General features: G+C 36.4%; 1 protein-coding gene across 2 annotated transcripts in view; it reads left to right on the plus strand.

Moving 5' to 3' along the window:
* NALCN (sodium leak channel, non-selective) overlaps positions 1-21,980 on the plus strand; it is a 323,837-nt gene that overhangs the window by 138,849 nt on the left and 163,008 nt on the right. For both annotated transcript variants that reach the window (XM_076009294.1, XM_076009295.1), the window contains exon 11: positions 7,880-8,011. In XM_076009294.1, coding sequence (XP_075865409.1) covers positions 7,880-8,011 — 132 coding nt within the window. The remainder of the gene's footprint in view (positions 1-7,879; positions 8,012-21,980) is intronic.

Below are 21,980 nucleotides of genomic sequence, written 5' to 3' on the forward strand. Positions count from 1 at the left end.
TCTTAAATTTTTTTCAAAGTCAATAATGAAGTCACTTAGGGGCATGGAGTTCTTAATCGATAAATTATAGTTTAGCTAATTGAAAGGTTTTTGTACATGTCTTCATTTGCTTCTCCTTTCTCCCACTAATCTATAAATGTGTGGCCACAAAGTATGAGGAAACAAAGAGATTTTAAGTAGTATTCTTTCTATAAGATAGTTTAAATTGCGAATATCTCTTATGGCATTATACTCTAGAAAATACATGCTGTCCTAAATTGAAACTTTCATAAAGAAAATACATCATGGTTTAAAGCAATTCAACACAGACAATTTTACTGGACAGGTTATTGGAGAAGTTCCATTTTAAATATTTCTTACTTCAACTGATATTTCCAGATCCCTGTAGTCTTAATGACAATCTCCTAATGCCCAGAAGTAGCTTTTGTGTGTTTCTAGTGCTTAATGAGGTATCACACCCACCTGACTGCTGTGGTATTGTGAGTCATGATGTGTCCCTAAATAGCAGGAGGGGCACACACACACACACACACACCACACACGGCCCTGCCTAGAATATCAAGGCTAAGCACCCTGAAAAAGGCCATGAAATAGTCCTTTCTTCCCACAAAAGTCATTCTTTATGATTAAAGTATGAGTTTTTAAATACTCTCCAACAGACTACTGCTGCCTGGAGATGCCATAAGAGCTGAGGCAGCTGAGTTAATGATCAGGTTGAAGCAGGGAAGTCCTGACTGTTAGCGTTTGCTAATTTCCGTGGTGTAAATGCTCCCATCATGGCCAGTGTCAAGTCGCCAACATGACATTGCTAAGCAGGAAGCTGGGACGAGAGAAACACAGTCGCAGCTCCAGCACTGGTGCGGCAAAGGCACTCCCCTTCACCCCCAGTTAGAGATGGCTTATACAGACGTGCATGTATACGTAAACACTTGCAAAATTTTGTTTGCAGAAACTGTTACCTTTTAATGCCTCTGTCTGAAGCACATAGCTTCCAAAATCACTGCAGAGGAGAAGAGTGGGTTTCTAGAAGGCATGCTTTTTCTCAAAGTGACACATCCACAGTGACATCATTTCCATCTTGGTGCTAGTGGAGAGAACCAATCACATTGCCCCACTTCAGTGCTAATAAGCTGAGTGATGTAGGTTAGCTCTATGCCCAGGATGAAGAGACCAGCTTGATGGATATATTAGCTTTTGCTTAACAATAAAGCACACTAAATCTTAGTGGCTTATCAAAAAGACACTACGTTTTACTCATGAATTTGTGGATCAGCTGAACAGCCCTGCTAGTCTGAGCCGGTCTCACCTGAGCACAGCCAAGCTCACCTGTGCATCTGCAGTCAGCCGCTCAGCAGCTGGCATCTCTGCTTCTGGGATTGGATGGCTGCCAGTTGGGGTGAAGACGACAATGGTGCCCAGGGCCACCATGCAACAGGCTAGGCTGAAATGTTAGTGTGGTGGCTCGGAGCTCCAAGAGGAGCAAGAATAGGTGCTAATGCACAAGTATTTTCCAAGACTCTGCATGCTTCATTTTTGTTACCATCTCAGCGACCAAAACAGCTCACAAAGCTGAGTCCAGAGTCAGCAAGGAAGATGCTGCCAAGGGTGTGGCTACAGGGAGGGGGGTTCAATTGGAGGCCACTAGGCTCTTCCACATAGGCTGAGAGAAATTTGAAAATCACTGGCTTAATATAATAATCAATCCCGCTTAGTGGCGTTTCTTTTCTTTTAGTAGCATGCATTTCTTTTTGTTAAAATCTGGTTTGGATTGTAGAGTTAGGAATTAGTGATTGAAAAATATTAATAATAATAATAAATATCTGTCAATTTATAACTTGACATCTAGACGTACTCTTACAGAGGTAAAAGGCCAAGAGATAAAAGGATCCTCTGAAACCCACTTTCTTCTTCCAACACTTTGACTTCCGGGTGTCCAGATTCCCTTACTCAGCTTCCTCTTCCAGGAAAGAGAGCAAACCACTGTTAAGGCATGACAGGTGGCAGGGCAGACATAGATATCATTGATTCTCATTGGCTTTGTGGGGAGTTACTTGTGGATTTTCTTCTGTCCTAGCTCACTGAGGACATGCCAGGGATAGACAGATTGAAAAGGCAGAGTCTCTAAGAAGGACATTCATTCATTTTATCTTCAGTATTGATAGAAGTATGTTACATTTTAATACAAATTATTTATATTGGACAGAATTATTTTGTTTGTCAATTGTAGAAGTAATGAATATCCTGATGTCTTCTAAATAAGGGAAGCCAAAGATGTACCACTTGCAAATGGGATATTTATTTTAGGTTTTATGCATTTAGTGTTGACATTGTGTTCTTGTTCTTATACTCATGGCTCATATGAAAGATGCTTTCTGAGAATTTCATCTTGTAATTGCATTGTTCTCTCAATATGCCTACTTTTGAAATCCAATTAAAACACAACTTTCAGTATGTGGCTGATGCAATCAATGTTCAGTGTGTGAAACATTTTTTAACTAAGATAGGTTATTTTATTTGCCCAGGCACTAATATAAAGAAAGATTTGATTTCTGAGCTTTACATTATCCTAATTTATATTTATCTGATCTCCAAGGCCAAAAGTTTGGTTGTTTAGATGTTTCTCTACGAACTTCAGAATTTTTAAGTCACTATTTTGTAGGAAATATTACTGGAGAAATAATAGAATAAGTAACAAAAAATAGAAAGATCCCCTGTGAAGCACCTAAATATTTATACCATAAAAAAGAGATAGCTTTAGACCTTTTTGGAAGTCTATCAATTTTCATGGTCCATCACAAGGTTAGTTATCTCTTCCACTTGAGTTATGTTATAGCTTCTTACTTTTCCTATAAACAACTGTTTCCCAGTACAGAAATAATAGTAAAAGTTGTGGAATACAAGATGCCTGCTATAGGCTAGACTTTCTACTAAATAGTCTCATTTACATCATGTTACAACCTAGAGATGTATATGTTATCATACCCATTTCCTATATGAGTAGGAAATGACTCTACAACACAAACCAGATTTTAACAAAAAGAAATACATGAGTCACAGAGGGGTTAAATTAGGCCCACACAACCAAGATTTAACCTCAGTTTGACCCGTCCTCAAAATTGGCATTTCATTACACCATGAGAATCTTATACTTTTCTGTAAAGAACTGATTATCATCAGTTTTCAAATACAGGGTTCATGTACTTATACCTTCTCTTCAACCACAAACTCTTGGTTAGGAAGCTTCTTCTCATTTTTTTTTTAATATACAGAGCAGTATCAGATGAATTTTGACTGCCTAATAGAAGGCAAGAGAGCACCTGCTTTGGAATCAGAACATCTAAGACTGCTTCCTAACTCTGTGAGCTTAGAAATCTGCTTATATTGTCTAAGCCTTTTTCTCCATATGTAAAAGAGGATGCAAAAGCACCTCAGTCCCACAGGTTGTTGAGAATTAAATGGTGCTATTACATCAGCATGCAATATGCTTGGAATGAAGCATGGCACACACCAAGTACTCAAAGAAACATCAGCTTGTATTTTGATAATATGTCATGTTGCTGTCCATTTTAATTGCATGAGGAGCCCTACCCATGTTTGGTGTAGACTTCACAGTCTCTTGAGAGCTTTCCTTTCACAGTAGCATTGAGAATTAATGTATTCATAAGTAAAAGTGACCTTTCTTGCTTGCTTTTTTGCCTTGAGGTTGGACTCAGGACCATTGTTCCAGTCCAGTTGTTTTATCTCACTTTCTGACACAAAGCAAGATGAAAGCTTTGTTTGCTGTCTTGAATTTTGTATTTGTAGTAACACACTTTACAGAGACCTCTAATGGCAAGTCACCTGTGTGTAACCCTCTGGTTAGGTAGAATTTTTTTGCACTAGGAACTCGTTTACAATCATGTTTTAAGGAGAAGATTTGAGCTGGTGTCTGTCAAAAATCACTGACGGTGCTGTATTAGTTTCCTATTGCTGCTGTAACAAGTTACCATAAACTTAGTGACTTCAAACAACACAAATTTATTATCTCGCAGTTCTGCTGTCACAGGTCCTAAATGGGTTTTTACTAGACTAAAAGCAAGGCATCAGCAAGACTGCATTATTTTTGGAGACTCTAGGAAAGAAACAGTTTCTTTGCCTTTTCCAGTCCACTTGAATTCCTTCACTTTATGAAAGAGTCTGTAATACTGTGTTCATAATGCCCCCAAATGGTTGAAAAGCTAACACATGCTTTTGTCCTTTTGTCTTTATGAAGCCAAACTGTTTTCATTGATTTTTTTTTGAAAGAAAGAAAACACTTTTATTGTCGAATAAGCATTAAATCAGACTGTGATACACTTCACAGGCAATCCATCGATAGTACACAGACAGAAAGAAATCTCGTCATTTATAAAGCCAGGCAGTTATAATCCATTACATACATGTTCTCAGAACAAACGATAGGACTTAGTTGATTTTTGGTCTTGGAGTTGGGTGATGGTGGTGGGAAGGTTGGCAGCCATTTTTGTGTTGGTGTAATCTAATATATTATTACCATATATACAGCCAGTATTTGTTATATTCTATTTTAGTCATTACAGACTTTCAAAATCACGAAATTGTGAAGTTGCAAATAATTTTATAGGTCACCCAATTTAGCCTACTACTAAGGAGTATTTTCTATAACGGTGCTTCTCAAACTTTAATATGTACTTGAATCACCTGGGACCATATTAAAGATACAGATTCTGACTTGATAGATCTTGGATGGAACCTGAGCTCCTGAGTTTCCAATAAGCTTCCAAGATGCTTCTGGTCCAGAGACCACACTTTGATTAGCAAGGCTGTAAAGCATTCTTGACAGATACTGCTGCCTTGGGGATGATTCTATTATAGTCTCTTTGTATTTTGGTAATACCAACTGTCACATATACGAATAAGTAGCTTTTGAATCAATGCCAAGCTAATGACAAATCCAAAACTTGTCTTATTTTTTAGAGATGCAAACCAAAATGACATTGCAATGGAGGGAACTTTAAAAAATTAAATGAAGAACCTTATATAAAATATATATAAATAAAATACACACATACATGTGTATATGTACATATATATGTACACAAATATATATGTATGTGTGCATATACATTACACACACAAATATATATGTATGTGTGCATCTGTCTTTATAAATAGGTAGATAGATTTTACATCCATATTAAATAATGCAATCATAGAAAACCTCATTATATAATATTTTACAGTACTGATTCAAATTTAACATTTTCCTTTATATTAATTTTTATTAGAAAATAAAAATTGAAGGGTGAAAATTTGGACTGTCCTATAGATATAAGCATGAGCATAAACGTAATGTCAACAGGTCTTTTACGTTAAGGAAGCCAATACCAGTTCCAAACATCGGCTGAATTGAACCTAGTTGAAGTGGTCCATGCCGCTAGGTCTCATTTAAAGCTGGAGTTACTGATTTTAATATTTAAATTTAGCTACTGCACATACTTATCACCTTAATTTTTATTTAATATTTGAAAGTTATTACTTTGGAGAAAGTCAGCCAAGCAATGATGATTATAGTATATCAAAATCCATTGTAAGTGATTATTTTAATGACTCTGCACCAACAGGGACACGTAGACATTCAGACAAAAAACAACCTAATTATAATGACAGCACCAAAGTGAAGCTGTGACAGTTACAAAACCAATTTAAAAGTTTTTTGACAGCCATGGCTAAAAGCTTTGTTTGGCCCTTCCAGTAATAACAGTTTACTTAAGACATAAATCCACAGCTAAGGAAAATAGAAAGAGAAAGTTGTGGCTTTTCTGTCATGCAGATGAAATGGAAATCAGTTGAAATGTTTTTAGCAGAACATTATGTTGAAAAGAATATGGAAAAGGAATAATAGTTATGGAATTTAACTCTCACAATGCAAAAAGGACTAAATAACAGTAAAAATTCTAATGAGAATAGGAACTTGCCAACAGATTTGCTTATCTAAGTTATGAAGGTCAGTAGTTCCTGCGAGTGAATATATGTGCATGTCAACATGTTGATTGGCAGTTCTGGAATTTGATTTTGTATTGCCTATAAAATAAAGTCAAAGGCAATGGCTATAAGAATGCATCAATAGTCATGGTGACAGGAAGCCTTACTAAAAATCTGTTTTCCAAATGGCTCTGACAAATTCTCAAATTATTTGACCCTTATCGCTTACGTTTATCTCATTTGGTTCTGGACCTAGTGTGATATGCAACATAATTAATTCTTTGCCCTTGGGCAATTATTTTCTAATTCTTGAACGGAAAAATGCTTGATTCACAGAACTGCAATTTATTTTTACTACAAACCTTTATAGAATGGTTGTAAGGTGCAGTCACTGTTCCAAGCACTTTACAAATACTGACTTCTTTCAAATTGATGACCTTTTGGAGTAGGTATCTTTATCTCCACTTTACTGATGAGAAAACTGAGGCACAGAGAGACTTAAGTAACTTGCCCAGGGCCACGAAGCTGGTAAGTGGTGGGGTTTCAGCTCCAGGCAGTTGGGCCCAGAGCCCTTGCTGTTATTGAGGACTCCAGGGTAAGGAAGACCCCGTGAGACACATAATGTAGATGCATCGAGACAGGCAGTGCTGTCCTTGTTCTCTCATCCCATTTTCAGGCTGTGCTTTAGTTAGTTGGGCTCATGTAGTTGCAAAGACTGAAGAATTCTCAGGTCGGATCAACCAGTGAGGAAGTATGTCCATGAGTAGAGAGAAAGGGGACGTAGGAAAGGAGATATGTATTGGTGCCAGTCCCTGAGCAGTTGGCACCAAGGGATTTTGTGGCTCAGTGGCTTGTTGTCAGTGGCTCAGTTCGTTTCAATATGTCAGATTCTCTCTGCTCCTGTTGCCCAGAACCTGCAGCCTTACTCTCTCCATTTAGATATTCCCTACCCCACAGTGGGCATTGGGCTCCAGAATAGACTTTAAATAGACTTGGGTACAGAGCCGGGTTCTACTGTGTCCTTGCTGCGTGACCTTGGAAAATGACAGTCTCTGAACTCTCTGTGAAATGAGAGTAATATATCCCACCATGTAGGGCTGTGGTGAAGATTAAAAGAGTTCAAATAACATGGATATAATATGGCCTGGAACACAGTATGCACTCAATATATGGTAGCTATTATAATAATATTCATTATTTTAATGCTTAATTATTTCCATCTCAGTGTAGGCAGTAGACTTGGACCAGACTTGGGTTCAAATACTGGGTCCATCTTCAATACCTGTGTGACAGTAGGAAAGTTATTTAACTTCTGTGAGGCTTAATTTCCTTATCTATAAAATTAGAATAACTTCCTAGGGTTTTTATGAGTTAATTTATGTAAAGCACCTAGAACAATGCATCTAGTACAATATAGATGACAGTTGTTACTAGCTGTAGTATAATGTTCAACAAATATTTATGGAAGTGATGAGTAAAAAAATAATAAATCCTAGGTTTTCCCCCACTTTGGCAGTTGTATGATCATCTCTAAAATGTTTTCATCCACAGTAGTTTTCTCTCAACACAGAATAAAACGATACTTGTTTCGTCTGATGAGTTTTTTAAAAAATCATTGCTCCACACAGCCAGCCAATAAAAATTAAGGTGCAAGCTATACACAAATAAAAATGAAATATAATTCCATTTTTAACCAAAAGTCTCAGACATTTTTAGCTGCCTACAAGAAAGATTTCTTTGCTCACGCGCTTCAGCAACAAGGGACATTGAGTAAGTTACTTTGAAGCCCGGTTTTTGCAAAGCAGCATATCACAAAGGCACTGTTGACCAGGGTCTAATTAAATTTACTCATGAGGTTTATTTCTTTGTTAAGCGTTTATCTGTTTTGCCTCCTCAGAAAATGATGCGGTCGTCCGTTTTCCACATGTTCATCCTGAGCATGGTGACCGTGGATGTGATAGTAGCTGCCAGCAACTACTACAAAGGAGAGAACTTCCGAAGGCAGTACGACGAGTTCTACCTTGCAGAGGTGAGCAGCTCAGTGGAGTGCTGATCACTTTTCACTGTAAAGGTGAACCTGGGATGGTGTCTTTTATAGATGTGAAAATTAATTGGTTTATTAATGACTTGACTTCCACGAAAACTGAATCGTCTGCTGCTTAAGTGTTTCCTCTGGTCACTGGGTTGCCTGATTCATTTCCTGTCACCATGGGCCTAAGTAATCTTCCTCACAGTATGTCACGTTGCCAAGGTAACCCTTTTTCCCTGGGTCTTAGTCTTGTGATCTTGCTTTTTCCTATCTACCTCTTATTTTCTCTCTCTTTCTCATGTTGCATTAGCTTGTTTCCTACTAAGTGTAATCAAGCACTGATTCAGAAGATTGTAAATAAGCAAGTCAGCTCAACAATACCTAGAAGGGGGCTGGAGGGAAATTTAGAGAGCTAATCTAATAATTACTGCAGTTAGGAACAGGTGTTAAAAGCCTGCAATAAAGATTACAAATCAGAAGTAGGTAGGATTAACAATTAGGTAAGCTTCTCTCTAGCATCCTACATACCCTATGAGAGTTTTGCAATAGTATTTCTGATTGATTGTATAATGTTATTAATATTTGATTCTTAATATTTTTAATGATTTCCCGAAACTACTGTTTATTTCAATATGAAAAAATTATATATAAAATTTATCTTAGAATTCAGTAGTTATATATTTATGAAAAAATTGATTGACATATAGAAACTCATTCATTATGTAAGTGAAGTATATTCATATACAGCTGTGCTATACTTCAATAAACTTGGTACGTAAAAAATTAAACTTAAAAGACAATAAAATCACAATTTGATTATATTTATTACAAAAGCATTTTCCCCATAAAATATCAATTTGCCACATAATTGAGTTCTCTTAGATACCCAGAATTCTTTCAGTGCATTTATAAGTGGATTTGATTAATTAATTAAGATTCAGTCTACCCACACACAAACTTGTCTGAAAAAGAATTGATTACATATACCTATTGGGTATAAACATCTCTGTGGAAAACTTTTAGGTAGTCACTTACGAATTCCTCTCTTCATGGAGGTTTATTGCCTGGAACAAAACGTGATTAATACTAACTTTTTAGTGAAGTACAGTCTCTGTGACACTACACTTGCCTAATAGCGACCTGGTATGTGGAGCTTGCAGTCCAGCAAGAAGAATACACAGCAAACAAGAAGATTGTTATGCTGTAGAGAACTAATGACAAGGACTCACGAAGAAATTACATCCAGCCCAACACCTAAAAAATAGGTATAATTTTGCTGAAAATCCAGCACACAAAGAATGGGTTGTTATTAAAAGCAAACAGAAACCTGGACCGATAGTAATATTTGCAGATGGATTTCTGACACAGGGATAAGACATTGAAGGAGTCCCCATTGAGTGATTCCTGTGTTCCTGTGAAGTGGGAAACACGGACTGCATCCAGTCTGATGCTGAGACAGAGCATGGAAAGCTTGAGTAGAAAGAGAAGAGGGAAAAGGTACTGTGGAGTAAGCAAAAAAGCTAATTAAAGATCCAGCACATGCAACACTAAATGTCCAGCTGGATTTACAAATGTATGATGATACCAATTTAGACAGATATGTGACTTTTTAGGCCATGTAGAAGAAAGGGAAAAGGCAGTGTTTAAAACAATCCAGCTTTAGAGTTGTTTTTAGGCTGGTGGATCTGAGAAAAAAAAAAAAGGAATAAAGGAATATGGGCAACTGGGAGAGTAGTTGGAATAATAACCTTGTGGTCTAGGCTGCATATAAAAAGAATAGAAACTGAGAGGAGAATGAAAGAGCAAAAGGGAAGGGTTAAAGCTATCCATATGGTCAAAGAACAGATATGGTTGAAATGATGGAATGAGAGAGCTAGAAGGTAAGGTTGTGATTAGAGTGGGATCCAGGATTTTACAATTTCAGAGTAGTTCTGAGTAATGAAGTACAAAATCTAGGATGTCATATGGATGTGGGTGGCTTAAACATATTGTTGGAGTCAAGGCAAAAATGGAAAGGACTGTCGAAGCTAAGGTGCTGGCTGACTCTTCACATGGATGAGGCCAGTTCTTAGAGAGAAGGGTGGAGCAGGGGAGCAAAGTCAAGGGGCACGTGAAGAGTGACTGATGGACAGACTGGCAGGAGGTGACCCCAGGGGAGTGGGTAAGGGAGTGTTTTAACCTCACTGAATACATCTCAAAGGAATGTCAGATAGTAATGAATGGGGCATCTCTTCCTTGTCCTCTCATTGTGCTATATGGTACATCAGAGCTTGAATAGACCCTTCTGGAAAGGGCTGTGGGGGGAACTCATGCTTTTGGAAAAGAATCAGTTGAAGCACATGGATAGAAAGCAGATTCTGTGAAGGGAGATGGAGAATGTAGAGGAATTAGTTAAAGGTTCTGGGTAGAGAGAAGTGGGAAGATAGGTGAGGTGGAAGAATTATACAAGAGTATTAGAGTCAGAGGTTAAAGGCTGGTGACAAATATGCTGGGAATACAAACAGAAATGAACTCAGGTGATTGGGATTATGCTAATCTCTCTGGGAGGGGTGGGTAAGGTGTATCTCACATTAGAAATCACATTCATACTGCTTTTGCAGCCCAGCCCAAAGGGGGCGCTTGGACATACTAAACCAATGCTGTAGAACAAATGAATAGGCCATCTATACTGGGAACAAAAAGGAAGGGAATTCTTCAGTAAATTTTATCTAATTTTTTCACATACAAAATTGGCCTCTTTCCTAATGTGTTCATGTATGTTAGATGATTTATCATCATACTGTAAGAAATTCCAACAAAATGTCAAGTAAGCTAACACTATAGAATTCACTGATTGCTCTTTCAGTGCACTGGTAGAGTCCAGGGGTAGCTGATAAATCCTTGCCATTTTTTTTTTTTTTTTTTTTTTTGCGTATAGTATTAAAAATAAAAGCAACCTCAACAACAGAGAGACAGGATTGTATGGTAGAATCCAGTATATATTATGTGTTCAATAATTGTCCCTTTCCCAAACTGCTAAAAGTAAATTTGGTTTTAATAAACCATGTAGTGAGATAAGTTTTGGAGATCTAATACACAGCATAGTGCCTATAGCTGACCATGTATTATATACTTAAAACTTTCCAAGAGGGTAGATCTTATGTTAAGTGTTTTTACATCACCAAATAATACTAGAGGAGGCAGGAGGAGACTTTGGAAGGTGATGGATATGTCTGTGACATTGATGGCAATGGTTTCACAGGTGTATTCTTATTCCCAAACTCATTAAGTTGACATGTTACATAAATACAGCTTTTAACATGTCAATCATTCCTCAATAAAGTGATAAATAAATTAACTAACTAAATAACTGACTCTTTGAAATCCTGGAAAGAAAATAAATAAATAAACTAGGTAGTGATGATTTTTAGTTCACTTAACCTTCTAGACCACATCAGTTTATTCTTGAACTACTTAAGCATTCAGAATTTGTTCCACTTCATTGATTAATTTCGGGTGTTTGAGTTTCCCAAAATAGTGTGGTTTTTATTCGACTTACATTGTTATTTCTCTTTGTGTCAGAAACTTATACATTCGCCAAAGTGATCAGTTTCAAAGGAGCATGGATAAATCATTTCATTTTAACTTACCTTTTAATATACTCTCTTTTTATAAAGTTTATAAAGATGGCATTGATTGTAGGCCAGGATCAACAAACTTTTTCTTCAAGAGCCAGAGAGTAAACATTTTAGGCTTGTGGACCATCTTTCTCTGCCTCAGTTCTGTCATTGCTGTGCAAAAATGAGGGTGATCTCAGTATGGTTGTTTTTCAACAAATCTTTATTTACAAAAATAAGCTGTGGGCTGGATTTTGGTTTAAGCAATAGAAATAGAGAGCATGGTCAACTAACATTCTCATGTGTTAAATACAAACATATTAATATGTAATAATTACAATAGTTCCAATAATAGTTACCATTTTTTTGAGGGCCTATTGTATACCAAGTACTTTAAAGAAATTCATTGTCTCACTTTAACCCTCAAAACAGCTATAATAAAAGCAGTTTAAATTTGTGGATTATAATGATCCAGTAATTAAGGCAATAGCATTATGTAATATTCTGGAAAGTTTATTTTTAAAATAGATCACAACAGGTCATGAGCTTTTAAAGAAGTAATTTTCTACATATTCTAGAATAAATTATTTAGGAAATCTAAAATAAACCACTATACTCATTAGGAGTCAACTCAAAGTCTAAAAACCATTCTTTAAGAATAAATTAAGCTGCTTAGCTTCTGTTGTGAAGCTGGGGGCTTGTTTTGTTACTTTGGATTAATTAACCTAAATTTAGAATTACTTAAAAAACAGGAAAATTTGTCTTTACTTTCTAGCCTATGCAAAAACATAAAAATGTAAAGATTGATCTTCATCTGTAAGATTTTTAATTTTTTGTTTTGATCTAAGAGAATATATTATTATGGCACATAAAATTATATTTTACAATGAACAATTACATTTTAAAATGTACATGCTTGTGCTCTTAATAATAAATGGTAAAATTTGAACAATAATTTTCTTCTTATTTTTATGAATATATACAAGTATATATATACTTATTAGGCCGTACATTTAAGAAAATTTGTCAACACTGTGCATTGTTATGCACACATTAACAATATTAATAAAATTTATCTTTTAAGAAACTCACAAACTGATACTAGAGATAAAACAAGGAAGCAAGCCATCCTAACAGAGGAGCCAACTGTTTCATTGCCCAAAGTTAGTTCTGTTTGTCCTGCTAACTTTATCCCCAGGTTCTCTGGTTTCCTCTGGACCTACCTGAAGAGGGAGCTGAGCCCTATTCTAGCTCCTGGTGTGAAGTTTTAATGTGCATCTCTGTGCTACATACCCCACAGTAAATTAACTAAAGCTCCCCTTTCTTCCAAGTCTGTCTTTACCTCCTTCCCAGTCCACTCCAACTTGTCATCCAGACAGGCAAGCTGTCCCCTTTCCACCTGCACATAGCAATTCCACTCCACCCACACCCGGACTTGCATTTCCCACTTGCTCTTTGCTCACCAAAACAAAAGGCCCTGCTTAATTAAGAGGATCTAAGTTCCTCAGAAAGTACATTAGTCATCAGTCACTGTTACTTGAGCCTTCTTGGTGTCCCACACTAAGTATTTCTTTCAAATACATTCACAATCTCCCTGCAGAGATTTGCCATGAACATAAGATTCTTCATCTTATTCTATTTACAAAGACAGAGCAGAAAGGAAGGAGTACCTACTACCCTTCTGTACATGTCAGTTGTGTTTGGTGATGGGAAATCAGAGCAAATAAAGTAAAAAAAACCACATGGCCATAGATTTGTGACTCCAGAGACTTCTTTTTACCTTTATGAGTTGTAATTCTATGAGAATCTTAAGAAATTATCTGGTATAATCCTGGATGAGGTTTAGGTCTAAAGTTTATAGGAATTAAGTGATTTATCAAGGAAATTTTAGTGCATCTAGAGTAAGAAACTAAGAACAATTCCCAAGTCAGTATTTGTCTCAATGCATCACACCTATATGAACAATTTTAGTTATCAAATCTATGTTTCTAATAGATATAAAAATCATTCTCTGTTGCAGTAGAGAAATAAAATATTCATTAAGTTGTCTTGTCAAAGGGGATGAGTCACAGTCTGCTGAAGGCGCTAGATCTTTATGAGGACTTATGGTTTGAGGGAATTAGTATTGTTTCTAAAAGGGATTATTGGCCAAGTAAAAAGGTACAAAGACTAAATTAATCTTGCATTAATAAGATTTGGGCAGGATTAGATTTATGTCAGGTGCCTAGGATGTCAAAAGCAACCATTAGCCTTACTGTGTTAATATGTTTATTTTGCCAGATTTTTTCATACAGTTCTTTCTTTAGTTTTCCTTTTATTTGAAGTTCCTATACTTTGAAAATCTGTGACTTTTCTTTTTTTACTTCCTTCTTAATTATCAAGTATTTCATAAATTCAGCATGTAGAGAAAATGGTATGATCAATATTTGCATGTCCACTGCCCAGCTTGTAAAAAATGAATAATTTTTCATGTTTAGTTCAGCTTGTTCATTCAGAAATAAAACATCATGAGTAGAAGTTCTCTGTGTACCACTCCTGGATCTCATTCTTCTCTCTAATGTACATCATCTCAATGCATGTTTTATAACAGTATAAAGTATCAATATGCGATTTTCTCTTTCACACATCATTATATTTGGGAAATAAATTCACATTGGTATATGTTTATTTATCCTGTATATTAATATAATGGCAGTGGAAAGTTCAATTGTCTTCAACATATGCCTGGACTTTTAATTGCTAGATTGTAAGATATGATCAAATTCAAATTCACTAGATATTGCTAAATTGCACTTCAAAGTGGTTATATCAATTTATATTTCTACCAGGACATATGAGCAGCTCTACTTAATGCTAAAATTTTTTGTGTGTTCAAGAGTTTAAATACATATTTTTTTTGATAGAGGTTTGACTTTTTTTCATATTCTTTTGGTTCTGGGTTTCCTCCTCTATGAATTTACGTGTTTGCTCTGGACCCTAATTGTTTTTCAGTTATATGGTAACAGGCAGTGCAGACATCTCCCAGCCTGCAGCTTGTCTTTGAACTGTTATTTGCTGTAGTTTTACAAGTAATTAGTTTTAATCTTGTAAGATTTAGTGCTCTTTAATTTCTGGCTTGGTGCTTTTTGAGTTTTATCTACATCAGAGTCATCAAAGACATTCTCCTCTATTAAAATCTAAGCATTTTAAACTTGTGATCTTTTTCCATTTCATACGTTTGGAATGAGATAAGGAGTCCGATTTTTTCCCATATGTAAACATTGTCCTTCTAAGATTCGTTGAAAAGTTCACCCTTTCCTCACATCTATAGGGCCACCTCTGCCATGTGTCAGGCTTACACATGTGCATAATTCTGTTTCTAGACACCTTGGTCTGTGTGTCTAGATGTCTAAGCTTTAGCTGATAAAATATTGTCATCCATGCTATCCTTTATAATAAACCTTTATATCTCTTAGGGCAAGCTCCCTGATATTGGTATTCTTCAGATTTGTTTTACCTGTTCTTGGCCTTGCCATGTCTGCTCTACATGGTGAAAATTTAACCAGTTTTATTAATGAGATTTAATTAATGTTAAAGACTTCTCTATTCAGGTTACTCAGCTTTTCTTAAATTAGTTTTCCAATAATGCTTTGTAATTTTTATGGTTTATTGACTTTATGGTTTATTTATTGCTATTTATTGAGTTATTAATTTTAGCTAATGTTTCACTTTTACATAATCTGCTCTCAGGATTTTTACAATCCCTACTGCATCTGGAGGTTTTTTTGCTACCAATATCGTTCATTTATAACTTTCTTTTTTTATATAAGTCAATGACTTCTCATGCTAATTACCTAGAGTTGGGCCCGACTTCACAGGTTGGGGACCCGGTCCCCTACAAGACTGCCCTGGCTTGAGACACTGGAGCAAGCCTGGTGGTTTCCAAGGGCTCCCTTACATATGCCAACAGGCTAGAAATTCAAGGGTTCCCACTAGCCTTTCCAAGTTTGATAATTTGCTAGAATGACTCATGAGAAACCAAGGAAGTACTATATTTATGATTGCATTTTTATTTCAGCAAAAAGGATATACATTGGAGATAGCCAAAAGAAGAGAAAGGCAGGGCAAGGTATTGGGCAGGGGGTCCCAAATGCGGAAGCTCCACAGAGTCAGCACACTTCGCCCTCTCAGCACAGGGATGTGTAACAACGTGCAAACTGACAACCAGGAAACCTAGAACAAAAGCCAGCCAAATTCTTTGTTTTTGTTTCAGTGAACCAGCTTTAGTTTGGTTGATATTAACAATCTCTACTCTAAAATGATTTGTTTGTTCCCAATATTTTGTGTTACTGATTCCCTTTATTTCTTTGTTATGTTTTAATTTCTGCTCTTTATTGTTTTCTCCTATTCATTTATCATTTTGGTCATCTTAAACTTCTATGAAAGTTCTTTAAAAAAATCAGTCTTATCTAGAGTGAATTCATATTCTGGATATCAAAATTCTGTTGTCTTTTTTATGAGATTTCTTCATGTTTTTAAAATTTTGGCATGCCGCCTCATTTTGTTTGGGGGATTTCAATGTTTCTTTCTCAGCCTCCCTCTGTTACCACGTCTACTCTTCTTCATGCCATTATAGTTGCCTTTACCTTGATCCTGGGCCCCCCCGTGCAGAGCCATGTTTTTTAATGTCATTTGGGGATTCCTGGATCCTTGATATTGGACATGCCACATGTCTTGTCACAGCTCTATCAAGGAGCTTTGTCTGACACTTCATGTGGGCTGATCATATGTCCTCACACCTCCTGAGGCCTGCAGCTTCCCATAAAGTCTTCACCCCAGGTAGCAGGTCTCATCGTTCTTCCCTTCGCAGGGAAAATCCGTCCCAGCCCGTATCTTTAAGCCATGAAGATTCTTGTCTTAAATCCTTTAGGAAACATTTCGGTCCAACATTGCCTGCTTCTTAATGCAGCGTGTGTCTCTGTTGAATTTCTGCTCAACAAAGAGGTTTACCTTGTTTAAAACTCCATAATGTCTCTTTCCTGTTTTTTCCATAATTAAAATGTGTTCAAAGCAGAAGGGTTTTAGAAAAGCATGGACTCATTTTGCCATCTTGTAGGAAGTCATTTTTTTTCTAGAAAAGTAATTTCTCTGTGCCTCTGAAGTCATTTGGCTTTATGATATTTGTTAAAATGAAATTAAGTAAAAGAGCCATTTATTTTAGTTCCAACAAAATCTGACACCCATATCTGAGTTCATTAATCACAAGAAATGACCAGATTAAGAAAGTAACCAATCTTGCCATAGCAGCAGTCTTTGACATTATTAAATTTAATTTCATTTTCTGGAAAACTTAAATTAGGCAAGTTTCTTCTGACAGTCACTTTTTTGTATGTTTCTAAAGAATTTCAACAGTATCTTGTTAGGAAAAAAAATACAATAATGACAGTCTGGACTATTCATCTATCTCAAAAGTTTGCTCTCTAGCTATTTAGAAAACTGATGGTACATTATAGAGTAAGAGTAGGGGATTTATAGACACCTCTCAAATGATGCAAGTAATAGTTTTTTCACATTATTGAATCTGAATTTCATTTAAGAGAATGGCATTATCTGAACTGAGTTTCATGTGAGCTTTGTCTTATAATATTTTAATCTTGTAATCTCATTTATTTTATTGTAACTCTTAAAAAGATAAGTTTTAACTTGTAAGTATTCCCGAATTATGGAATGCACAGTAGATACGAAATAGAGGAGAGGTCCCAGTGAGACCTTCTCGGTGTGGCGGGGCTGCAGGTTGAGGGGCAAAGGCGAAGGAGGGCTTCCAGCTCAGCGGGATGAGTGGGGGTCCACCCTTCCGCAGACTGCCTGCTGACTGCCTGGGATTTGCAGAAGCCCGAGACTGGACCCTTGCTCAGTTGATTTTTGAAAGTCCTCCAGGTAATTAGGGTCTGCAGACAACCCAGTTGCCTCCTCCCTTTTATACGGCTAACAACATGTCCCTGGCAAGTTCCTCCCTGTCCACTGAAATAATCTAGAGCTGCCCATGGAGCACTGGTTACTAAAGCTTGCCTTCTTACTGCTTCTACCTGAACTGGTTCTTCTGAACTATTATGTTCCTCTGAATTGAAATCTTACATGAAGCCCCCATAGCCTACATTGAAATCAATGGTGATCATCTAAACTAACTTAATTTTCCTAATCTCCTCCTTTAAATACTGACACAGTGCTCCCCTATTTCAGGATAACTAATAGTTTCAAGCAAGTTAGACATATTTTTATGTATATTGTCTTCCATAAAATGTTATCACTTCAGAGTTAATACTGGTTTTCAGAGAGCTAGAGTGCTGCCTTGTACAAATTAACAAATCACGTTAAAAGCAAGGTATTTGATCCCAGGAGAATCTAGAATCAAGAATTCTAGTAGGAAAATCAATGAGAATGTAGGTATTTTAATATGATCACATCATAGTTAGCTAAATCCTTTTCATGCCTTTTATACAGTTCCCCGATGATCAAATAATAATGCAAATGGATCCAGCTGCATATTTTACTATGAATTATGACCATTTAAACAGATCATTCCATCTGTCTTTTTTATGATAACTACAGTTAGTAAAGTGATTAATTGTATGTATATATCATTAGATAAAGTCTGTTGGGATATATTTCAGGCATTTATTAGTAGTGTTCTACTTTTTTTAAAAAAAACAGGCAACTTTGAAATGGATCACCCCTCTTTTTTGGAGTGAAAGACTAGCCCGAAAATACAGGTGAAGAGAGAGATGATGTGGGTACCTATTACTGCCTCGTTTCCTGGTATAGCAGCCAGATCAGGCATGTGGGTGGGACCTTCATGACCCATCTGAGTTTCCCCTGTATATCTAAGGGATGAAGCAGGCACAGGTCTTATTGCAGGGCCAAGACTAAGAAGCCAGTGCTGGAAAGCAATGGCCTCTTGCTAGCACTTGCAGCAATGACTTGAGTCCTCTGGTCTGCAGGGGCTGCTGCTCTGGGGCAGAAAGCTCATCCCCTGCAGAGGGATAGGACTTGCTCCTGCCTGTGGTCCAGGGGAAGCCCACACACTCCCTCTGGTCTCAATGGACCAAGAAGGAAACCTCACTGGAAGTTGGCTTATTCCAGGTAGGGGATCACTAGCCCCTGGGAATTCCTGTCACCAAAAGCCACCTCCTCGTGCTCAGCAAAGAGGCTGTGGTTATTTAAGTCTTTTAGCACCAAAAGCCATGGTGCTCTCTACTACCCCTCTTTTGCCACTGCTCATGCATAAAAGACTAACAGCAACAATGACATCTAAAACATATAGCTGTGATGAAGCATAGAAAAACTTTTCTCACACAAAGGGACTCAGAAACTGAGGCGGAAACTCAGAAATCCAAGGCAAACCTATAGTGTGGGGGTTTCCCCAAGCAAGTGGAACTAATAGAAGAGTTAGTAGTTTGTTGTTGACATAGGTGGTGTTGCTATTGTTGTTTTAACGTCTCAGGGAGAAGTAATTAGGGCACAACATAAACCTTCTGAAACTTTGACTAAACATTTCAAAAATGAATTGAAAAAGGGCAGTGTCATTGCTGAGAGCTAATTATTAGTATGGGAGATGAAGTGGGAATAAATAACTCAAAGAAATGGCAGAAATCATGGGGGAAGGTGACACAAACTAGCCACTCAGGTTTGAATAATAAGAGTTCCTGAAGGGGAAAAGGAACAGTTAGAAGAAAAGTTATAATAAACAAGAGAAGAACATTTTCCTAAACTTTATACAGATTGAAAGGGCTCACTAAATCTCAGAGAGATTAAGTGAAAAAAACAAACATTCCTAGGCTTATCCCAGTGCTCTTCCTTGGTTGCAGACATAAAGAAAAACCCTCCTTCAGCCCCTAAACAGGCTAAGTCACCTGCAAAAATATAATATTGTCCATTGGATGATTCACTCACAATATTGGAAAGTGGAAGGCAGTGAACCAATATGTGAAGACCACTGGAAGAAAAGAACTGCAACTCAAGAATCTGTGCACCACCAAGACACTCATCTGTCAGTGTTTAAAATGCATTTTATATATGAAAGGACTACAAGATCATACAACCCTTGATATAAGGAAACTACTTCAAAGTGTAGTCATCATAAGATAAGTAAATCATAATCCAGGTGACCAGATAAAGGAAGATTAAAAAAGAGAAAAGTGATGGGCATTAGATGTAAATGGGAGATGATAATTAATATGTCAAATAGAGATCCTAAAGAAAAAGACAGATAATTACATTGCAAGAAACTATTATCCAATGTGTAAACTATTTCATCAAAACCAGAATTTAGGAAGGAGTGTGATATCGATGGACAGTGGGATGGTAGAAGTACAGATTGGCAGGAGTATGAGAGATAAGTAAGCCAGAAAACCAATATTGAAACAATAATTTTTAAAAAGTATAGGTTAATTTATAACCCTTGAGAATTAAACTAGGGGATTAGAAAAGCAAGTAGAATGTCCATCTTAACAATGGGGGGAAAATTAACAAGTATTTGACCAAGTGATGAAAGATATAGAAGGTTAAAATATGAAATAGCAATGACATACAATAAACAGGAAATATAAGACCAAGTATAACTTTGGTACATTAAATGGGAGCAGGTTGAATTTTCCTACCAAAAACCAGAAAATCCAATTATGTTCAAACACAAAATCAAATCCTGAACCCCTTATAGGAAACACATATGATGTATCCCCAAAAGTTGGCTGAAAATCATCTCTATAAAACACCTAAAATATTAAAATATTTTAAATGTTCAGCAGAATGTGCAAAAAAAAGTAAAAAACATTCTCAAGGCCAAAAATTAAGTATGACGTGAGACCAGAATCCCAGATGGGGCCCAGTGCCCTGAGCGCATTGGCATATTCCTGTTACCAGAACCTGCAATTTTGAGGGATATGGCCAGGATAGAAGAGCCCACAGGTCTGCACAAAATGACGAGTCAGAAGAGAGACCCAGATAGCATCAGGACGTACAGGGTCTGTACCTCAATGAAAGAAGGAAAAGCCCATCCCTCAATGATGAGGAAACCATCAAGCCTTGACCTTGATCCCCGGGTGATCAAAATATTATCTCTGCTGAAACTGTGTGAGACAGCCTGCCCTCACATGGAAGTGAACCTCAGAATCACCATCAGCCAAGAAGTTGATCTCAAGGGGGAACAGATTTGAGCATCCAATTCTTTCTGGGAAAAATGTACTCTAGTTGCAGCTCTTAAAAATCCAGAGGAAATTCATGATTTACTGGCAAAATATAAACTGCCAAATTGAAGGATGAAGTAAGAAACCTAATCAGAACAACATTGGAAAGCCTTGCTCAACCATTACAGAAAGGACTGTACCCGTGTTGTTCTCCTGGTGGATTTGACCTACTTTCAAAGATCTGCTAATCCTTATTTTATTTGAAAAATTATAGATCATACAAAAGACAGAGAACCCTATAATATAATTGCTAAAGCATTAACCAAAACAAAATGATGGTATACAAGTAAAATTATTGGCCAAGTTCATGTATAACGATATCTGCAAAACTTATAAATGAATATATTACCTAATAAAATTCAACAGGTTAGCATTATAATCCAGAGTCTTTTCTGGGAATAAACAAATAGTTAACATCAAGGGCTCTTGTGATATATTTTATTGCTTCAAAGAATTGAAGGTTAAATCCCTCAAAGTAGAATAATTAGAGAAGGAAAGTCTCTAAACTTGGTAGAAATTAATTACCAAGACCCACTGCAACCATTATATGTGAATGTTGAAGAAACTTTCATTGAAAATAAGAAGCAAATTACGGATTTCTATTATTACCACTTTGTTATTTAGTAACTACTATACAACTGTACCATTATAGCTAATGTATTAATATGATTGACTCCAAAAATAAATCTTGAAAAGGAAATAACCTTATTTTATTTCTAGAAGAAATGTGCATATTTCTATAAAACCTAGGAGATTTTATTAAAAATACTAGAATTATTAGAATAATCTAGTAAAGCTGGTATAGAAAATCAATATAGAGAAATCAATAGCTTTTCTCTCAACTGGAAATAACTAGGTAGAAATGGTAAAAAAAATGTATTATATATATTATTGATCAATAGATATAGGTATAGATATCTATATCTATATGGAAAATTATCATTAAAGAACATAGAATATAGTCCAAATAATAGAACAACATAGTGTTCCCATATATGTAGGCTAGATATTAATCCTCTGAAAGTCCTATTTTGTATGTAAAATGTAAATACCATAAAATTGAAGGTAGACACGTATAATCATGGAAATTTTATATTTGTAGAGCTAACACCACCAAAGTTAAAAACTTTTTTTTCCCTATGAACTAGGGAA

This window comes from Microcebus murinus, chromosome 13 (genome assembly GCF_040939455.1).
Source record: "Microcebus murinus isolate Inina chromosome 13, M.murinus_Inina_mat1.0, whole genome shotgun sequence".
Classification (NCBI taxonomy): Eukaryota; Metazoa; Chordata; class Mammalia; order Primates; family Cheirogaleidae; genus Microcebus; species Microcebus murinus.